We start from the raw sequence: 7,971 nt of genomic DNA, 5'->3' as shown, positions 1-7,971 counted from the left end.
CTGATGAGTACTGGGAACATTGTTGTTTTCATTTTTTTTTCTTTTTTGCCACACCCAGAGATCCCCATTTCCATCATTCACTTTTTTTTTTTTTTTTGGCTCAGAGATCATTCCTGGCAGTGCTCAGGGAACTATATGCAGCTTGCAAGGGAACGAAGTTGGGTTGGCCAAGCTCTCTGCCCACTGGACCATCTCTTTAGCTCCCTAAGTGTAGGGAACATTGATCAACATTAAACAACTGCTCTTTTTCTCCCGGGGCAAAGGCTAGAAGCTGAGATGCAATGATGCGTGTGATTATCTGAGCATTCATTCATTCATTTGTTCATTCATTCATTCATTCATTCAACAGACATCTATTGCACAATCGCTGGGTGCCTCAGCCTGCTGGGACCAGCAGGAAACAAGAATGACAGTTTACCCTTAAAGGCAGCCGAGCTCAGATCCTCACTGTCACACCAGGTGCGGGGGCGAGGGTGAGAGAAGCACTCCTGGGCGGCAGGGAGGCTTCGCGGGGTGCGGTGTTTCTCTCTGGGGTCCGCCTGCACGTGCGAGGTGGCAGCACAGGCGCTTAGGGGTAGGCAGGGGAACCGGGGCCGGCCCCTGCCTCCCTCCTGCTTGGCTCATGCCCCTCGCAGGGCCAGATTTCAGAATCTCCCTAGTTACAGGTAAGAAGACAAAGGCTCGGCGGGGCGAGGAGTCCCAGGTGCGAGGGGTCCCACTCAACGCTGCATCGGTGGGGGGGCTCGGGAGGCTGCTCCTTTCGGCCGGGCCGTAGGCTGTGGTCCCACCTCCAGCTGCACCAGATCGCTCCCCAGACCCACACGGGGATTCGGAGCTGGGATGCTCCGGAGCAGTCCACGCAGGTCGCTCCTACCTCCCGGGGGGTGCGGCCCATCAACTTCCAGCCCCCCGGCGTAGTAACACGAAACTCCCACCCTAGGGGCAAAGCCGCGCAGCGCCCCGGGAACTACAAAGCCCATGAGCCTTTGCGACAGCGGTGCATTATGGGACGCTGGACTAGCACAAACACCCCCCCCCCCACTCCCGTCCCCACCAGGCCCCTCGCCGACGCCGCCAGAGCGCCTCACAGCCCGAGGCGTGTGGAAACCCGCCACCTTCTCCGCCTCGTCCACGCCAGCACCTACCTTCCTGGACGTCTTGTCCCGGACCCGGAAGTCGGCTGAGATGGGCATAGAAACTGGTGGCTAGAGGCGCCCAGACTTGCCCTCCCAGACTCACTTCCGCCGGAAGTGACCTCCGGTCGCGAGTGCCCTTTTCTCGGTGCACGCGCGGCATCCGGTGCCCGGTACCCGGTACCCTGTACTCGGTACCCCGGCGCGAGCACCACCGAGATGGCGGCCACCACGCTGCTGCGCGCGACGCCCCTTTTCAGCGGTGAGGGCCGGGGGGGAGGGGGCGGGCGGCCCGGGGACACGTGGGGGTCGTGGGGCGGGGGGGGGCGGCCCGCATTCCCACCCGCGCCCTGACTCGCGGCCGCTGCCCCTGCAGGTCTGGGCACCAGCTCGACCCCTCTGCTGCAGGGTCTGTTGCGGCCGCGGCGGGCCCCGGCGCTGCCCGTCCTGTGCCGTGGCCTGGCGGTGGAGGCCAAGAAGACCTATGTGCGCGACAAGCCGCACGTGAACGTGGGCACCATCGGCCATGTGGACCACGGCAAGACCACGCTGACCGCGGCCATCACGAAAAGTGAGCAGGGGCGCCCGGCAGCGCGGGCTCTGCAGGGGGGCCCGGGGGCCAGCAGCGTGGCCCGTGGACGCTCGATGTGGTCCCCGCGGTCGCGCGCGGCGGACTGGAAGGTGCAGGAGGCAGGAACTTTGTAATGCATGTATCAGTGTCCAAAACGGCCTCGCCGCCCTTTACCCCTAGTATAACAGTTCTGGCTCCTCCACCCCCAGAGGCCGAGGGGTGGGGAGCGGTGGAGGGCGGGGTCACTGCAGTGTGCATCTTCCAGACTGGTTCAGGTGGAAGGGCCCTGGGGGTGACCGCGCCTCCGCCTCCGCTGCTGGAGCTCCACTGAGGGGTGTGTTCCTGTTCCCGCCCTTAGTTTTAGCCGAGGGAGGTGGGGCCAAGTTCAAGAAATACGAGGAAATTGACAATGCCCCGGAGGAGCGAGCCCGAGGCATCACCATCAATGCCGCTCACGTGGAGTACAGCACGGCAGCCCGCCACTATGCCCACACAGACTGCCCCGGGCACGCAGATTATGTCAAGGTGAGCGTTGTCTGCTGTCCGGAGGCCTGGCGGGACTAGAGGAGAGGGTCTGGGATACCCCGGCTGCAGGTCTGGTTGGGGAATGGCTGGGAACGCTGGGCCAGTTTCTGACCCTTGTTCGCTTCCGCTCCCCACTCAGAATATGATCACGGGCACTGCCCCGCTAGATGGCTGCATCCTGGTGGTGGCAGCCAATGACGGCCCCATGCCCCAGACAAGAGAGCACTTACTACTGGCCAAACAGGTACTGGGGAGAGGTGGGAAAGGCAGGCCGGGCAGCTGGGCCACTGGAGACCAACTTCGGATCCCTCCTCCGCCGACTGTCCCCCTCCCTCGCCTAGATTGGAGTGGAGCACATCGTGGTGTACGTGAACAAGGCAGACGCCGTCCAGGACGCTGAGATGGTGGAGCTGGTGGAGCTGGAGATCCGGGAACTGCTCACCGAGTTTGGCTACAAAGGGGAGGAGACCCCAGTCATCGTGGGCTCTGCCCTCTGTGCCCTTGAGGTGGAGAGCGGGGCAGCAGGGGCTGGGTGGACATCCTGGGGAGGGGCTCTGGGGACGTAAGGGCAACGGCGTGGAAATGGCAGAGTCCTGTTGCTGCCCCCCCCGTAGCAACGGGACCCGGAGCTTGGCGTGAAGTCCGTGCAGAAGCTGCTGGACGCGGTGGACACTTACATTCCGGTGCCCGTGCGCGACCTGGAGAAGCCCTTCCTGCTGCCCGTCGAGTCCGTCTACTCGATCCCTGGTGAGGACCGTGCTTAGTCCAGCCCCTCTGTCCTCCTAGCAGCAGCCTGGCCCGGTGTCCCTCATGCCCTGGCCTGTTTACTCCCAGGGCGGGGCACCGTGGTGACGGGGACGCTGGAGCGTGGCATCTTGAAGAAGGGGGATGAGTGCGAGTTCCTGGGACACAGCAAGAACATCCGCACTGTGGTGACAGGTATGGAAAGGAAGCCGGGGACCCCAGGGGCTGGCTCCAGGAGGGCCTCCCCCCGGCCTCGGGACGCCCCTGCATGCGTGTCTCTCGGCCCCGTAGGCATCGAGATGTTCCACAAGAGCCTGGAGAGGGCGGAGGCGGGAGACAATCTTGGTGCGCTGGTCCGAGGCTTGAAGCGGGAGGACCTTCGGCGTGGCCTCGTCATGGCCAAGCCCGGTTCCGTCCAGACCCATCAAAAGGTGGAGGCCCAGGTAAGGCCTCCGGGCCGGGCCCCGAGGAGCCTGTAGCTGGGCCGTGGGCGCCCAGCGCAGCTCCACCGCCGTCCTTCTCTTCCAGGTCTACATCCTCAGCAAGGAGGAGGGTGGCCGCCACAAGCCCTTTGTGTCCCACTTCATGCCGCTCATGTTCTCCCTGACGTGGGACATGGCCTGCCGCGTCCTCTTGCCTCCGGGGAAGGTACGGTGGGCCGAAGGGCGGGTGGCCGGGAGGGGCACTCTTAGTACCAGCTTCGCGTCCCTCCCAAGGGCAACTTCTCAGGTAGAGGTGCTGGTGTATGCGGTTGAGCACCCCAGTGGTGAAAGAGTCTGGGTTTAGGATCCGTTACTCTGCAGCTGAAAGAGCGATCCTGTCATTACCCGCCAAGACTTCCCCGATAGGGTTTTCCGGTATGCCCGTAGACGTCCCAAATACTTAGAAGCGTATGAAATGCAGTTCTACGCATCTCTTGGTCCTGTGCCTAAAAAACCTGTGTAAACTAAAGTCCCCTCAGCATTTGTGTGAATTAGGAACGCTCTTTCTTCTCTGCTGGGGCCGGGGGGGGGGGGGGGGGCGGGGGACAGGGGTTGCTGGTGTTGGGCCAGACCCAGCCGTGTCATTTCTGGCGTGGTGCTCAGGGAACCCGGGCCAGCTGCATGCAGCAGGCACCGTATACCTACACTCCGCCCCTCTGCGTTTGTGTGTGCAGAATCACTGCCGTCTTTTCTGTGTGAGCCTGCGTAGCCCGGTCACGGGGTGAAGGCACCCTGATGGCCATGCACGGGCCCTCTCTGCCCCCTGCAGGAGCTCGCCATGCCTGGGGAGGACCTGAAGCTCACGCTGATTTTACGGCAGCCCATGGTCCTAGAAAAGGGCCAGCGTTTCACCTTGCGGGATGGCAACCGAACCATCGGCACAGGCCTCGTCACGGAGACGCCCGCCATGACCGAAGACGACAAGAACATCAAGTGGAGCTGAGTTTGGACCTCAAGCTCAGACTCTCGCGTTCGTGCCGGCCGGGGTTCGGCCCTGCTTCTGGTGCCCCTCCCCCGGGCGCAGCTGCAGCCTGGTAGAGTGCAGTTAGACTGACGTGGCGGCCCGCGTGAGGGCGCTAGGCGGCCTGCCAGGGGAGGGAGGGCAATAAACCTCTGTGAATGGTAAGCCCGCCTGAGTCTTCTGTACAGGTCGGAGTGGGTGAGGTGTGTAGAAAGACAAGACCAGCACAGGTGATGTCAGCCTGGGAGTTACCCCAGAGCCGAGTGTGTGGGGCTGGAGAGACCCTGGAGGCAGGAAGGCACCTCCTTACGTGTGGCTGACTGTTTCATTTCCAGCTCCACCCTTGGTCACCACTGGGTGTGGGTCCCCCAAGATTCACCCCTTCCAGCCTCGGGGCCAGAGCAATAGTACACTCTCCTTGCACACAGGTGACCCAGGTGTGCTCTCTAGCTCCCCGGAGCCCAGTAGGACTGATGGCCTCAACACGGAGGCAGGAGTAAGCGTTACCCAAAAGCAGTTCTCTGGGGGCCAGAGAGATAGTACAGTGGGGAGGGCGTCTGCACCGCCAACCCGGGCTCGATCCCCAGCATCCCATATGGTCCATCTAGCGCTGCCAGGAGTAATTCCTGAGCACAGCCAGGAGTAACCCCTGAGCATCGCTGGGTGTGACCCAAAAAGCAAAAAACAACAACAACAACCAACTTCTCTGGTTCAGCTAGGGTAAAGGGGTGGAGGGCGCGGGTCAGGTCCATCTGGTGTCCTAAGGGGGCCGTGCAGGACTGGGTCTGGCATCTTTGCCTGTGCTCTACCACTTGAGCCTTACTGACCCGAGATCCTTGTTTTGTTTTGGTGCCACCCTCTGTGCTTGGTGTTACTTCCAGCTCCATTACTCAAGGGTCACCCCCAGGAGTGCTTGGGGACAGCCAGGCCAGGGTTTCAAGTCTTCGCTCCTATTTTTAAAAGCTGTTAGTAATGCTGTAACTCAACGAAGGGAAAAGAAGCCAAAGGAAAAAGCTAATCTATAAGCTTTATGTGATCACTTAGCAAAATGCTTCAGTAGGTAGTACTCGTTACCAGGAAGAGATCTGGTTATCACCTTAACCAGCACGCACTTAGCTCTAGTGTCTAGCACACTTCTTTTGGTTGAAATGAGGCTGTTCTACTGATTATTGAGGAGGCATTTCATCTCTAGACCCAGCTATTTTTGTACTTAAAATGGGGAGGGAGGCAATAGGAGTAAAATAATTTTAAAAAACCTGAAAATGAGTTGAAATGCTCATTACCCCCCAAAAAAAACCTGAAAAAAGACATTCAGTAGGTAATGGACACCGTCTTCCAACGACTTTTTTCCCTTTTTGGGTCACACCTATCGATGCTCAGGGGTTACTCCTGGCTCTGTCTCAGGAATCACTCCTGACAGTCTTCGGGACCATATGGGGTGCTGGGGATCACACCTGGGTCATCTGTGTGCAAGGCAAATGCCCTCCCTGCTATACTATATTGCTCCGGCCCCCCAATCTGACTCGTGACAGCCCTGAAACAAGTGACCAGAGACAGGCAATTTGGCTCGGCTTCAAGCAAGAGCTGTCCTGCAGGGGCTGGAGCAATAGCACAGCGGGTGACATTTGCTTTGCACATGGCCAACCTGGGTTCGAATCCCAGCATCCCATATGGTCCCCTGAGCACCGCCAGGAGTAATTCCTGAGTGTAGAACCAGGAGTAACCCCTGTGCATCGCCGGGTGTGACCCAAAAGCAAAAAAAAAAGAGCCGTCCTGCAGGTTTAGAACTTGTTTTCTAGAGCAGAAGTCAGTCAAGAGAGCAGGTCACAAAGACATACTTGCGAGGAGACTTGTCTAGCTGTGGCCGGGGCCAGGGCCCCCGGCTGTAGAGCACACGCTTTGCACGTGGAAGGCCCTGGGCGCTGGCGCTGGAGCCACACGAAACCCTGAGCACCTGGATGGAGCACACACACCCCGAATACCAAAGTAAGGCTGAAAGGTCACTAGAACTGACTTAAGACTATGTTCCCGGGGGCTGGAGCGATAGCACAGTGGGTAGGCCGTTTGCCTTGCACGCAGCCAACCTGGGTTTGATTTCCAGCAACCCATATGGTCCCCCGAGCACCGCCAGGAGTAATTCCTCAGTCTGGACCCAGGAGTAACGCCTGAGCATTGCCGGGTGTGGCCCAAAGGGGGAAAAATAATTGTTGCCTTCCATTTCTGCTTGTTTGTTCTTTGAAGGACCAGGGATGGACTTCATAGTCTTATGTATGAGTTTTCCCACTGACTAACCCTCGCCCCCATTTCTGCTTTTATGAGTGTAAGATACAACCTGCAACCCTTCAATAAAGCAGCAAGACCCACCTTGGGGCCAGAGAGCTAGTACAGCAGGTGGGCACTTGGACGTGCCCAGCCTGGTTTCTATCCCCAGCATCCCGTGTTGGCCTCCACCAAGCCAACCAGGAGATATCCCTGAGCATTGCTGAGCAAGCCCACCCACCTACCCACCTATCCCAGTAAACCCCACTATCTGGCCTCAGTACTGCAGACCTAGATCTCACATCAAGCATCCACACCCAACCAAAGGCCTTTCTTCCATGAATGCCCCCGCCTGCCCATTTTCAGCAGCTGATGAAAACCTGTTTGCTTTTTCACTCACCTCCACGGAACTCTCCTTTCCTCAAGCCCGTGATCAATTCCCAGGTCCACCCTCACCTCAGAACTTCTCCTTTTACTCTTCCTGTAGTAGTCTCTGTCAGCTTTCTCTAGCTTTGTCCAGATTGGAGGTACCAAAATAGCATGTGGCTCAGTGGTATACTTTTTTTTTTGCTTTTTGGGTCACACCCGGCAATGCACAGGGGTCATTCCTGGCTCATGCACTCAGGAATTATCCCTGGCGGTGCTCAGGGGACCATATGGGATGCTGGGATTCGAACCCGGGTCGGCCTTGTGTAAGGCAAATGCCCTACCCGCTGTGCTATCGCTCCAGCCCCACAGTGGTATACTTTTTTTGCATGTAGGTCTGAGCCCCAGAACCAGAGATAAACAATGCAGAATTGCAACACTCCTGGCAACACTGGGCAGCACCAGACCCTCCTCCCGTCTGTGTGAATCCTGCCTTCCACAAAAACCAAGAGCTCCTTGGGGCCAGAGCAATAGCACAGCGGGGACGGCTTTTGCCTTGCACGCAGCTGACCTGGGTTACATCCCTGGCTTACCCCCAGCACCGCCAGGATTGATTCCTGAGTGCAGAACCCTGAGTATCACCAGGTGAGGGAAAAAAAGAGAAAAGAAAACCAAGAGCTCCAAACTCCTACAAAACTCTGAGGATCAAGAAAAAAAAAAAAGTCAACTTTGAAACACGATTTTCTATCCTAACTTGGTCCTTCTCACTCCACCAGGCTGGCTCCTCCCTAACCCCGACTGTTTAACCCTCTTCTCTCCCAATCCCAACTTGCAGCTGTTTCTTTATAGCTCTCACCCAGACCAAAGAACCCCCCAGTCAAACCTGTTCAACCACGACCACTCAAGCGTTCTTCCATTTTAAAGACAAAG

General features: G+C 58.4%; 1 protein-coding gene across 1 annotated transcript; it reads left to right on the top strand.

Annotated features, from left to right (window-relative positions):
- Positions 1–1,091: 1,091 nt before the first annotated feature.
- On the top strand, positions 1,092–4,579 carry TUFM (Tu translation elongation factor, mitochondrial). Its single transcript, XM_004615837.2, has 10 exons — positions 1,092–1,395; positions 1,510–1,704; positions 2,063–2,229; positions 2,369–2,473; positions 2,571–2,735; positions 2,844–2,976; positions 3,064–3,168; positions 3,265–3,416; positions 3,502–3,621; positions 4,225–4,579. The coding sequence occupies exons 1-10, from the start codon at positions 1,353–1,355 to the stop codon at positions 4,396–4,398; spliced, it is 1,359 nt and encodes a 452-aa protein (XP_004615894.1). The 5' UTR covers positions 1,092–1,352; the 3' UTR covers positions 4,399–4,579.
- Positions 4,580–7,971: the final 3,392 nt, after the last annotated feature.

The sequence above is a fragment of the Sorex araneus genome, chromosome 4, assembly GCF_027595985.1.
Source record: "Sorex araneus isolate mSorAra2 chromosome 4, mSorAra2.pri, whole genome shotgun sequence".
Taxonomy (NCBI): Eukaryota; Metazoa; Chordata; class Mammalia; order Eulipotyphla; family Soricidae; genus Sorex; species Sorex araneus.
The sequence above is the reverse complement of the archived record's forward strand: the minus strand, read 5'-3'. Positions and strand labels throughout refer to the sequence as shown.

Bases quoted from the DNA above. Each gene is read 5' to 3' on its own strand.
- TUFM (XM_004615837.2), top strand. From the start codon at position 1,353: ATGGCGGCCACCACGCTGCTGCGCGCGACGCCCCTTTTCAGCG. The intron at 3,417-3,501 runs GTAAGGCCTCCG...CTTCTCTTCCAG, and splicing joins ATCAAAAGGTGGAGGCCCAG to GTCTACATCCTCAGCAAGGA. The intron at 3,622-4,224 runs GTACGGTGGGCC...TGCCCCCTGCAG, and splicing joins TCCTCTTGCCTCCGGGGAAG to GAGCTCGCCATGCCTGGGGA.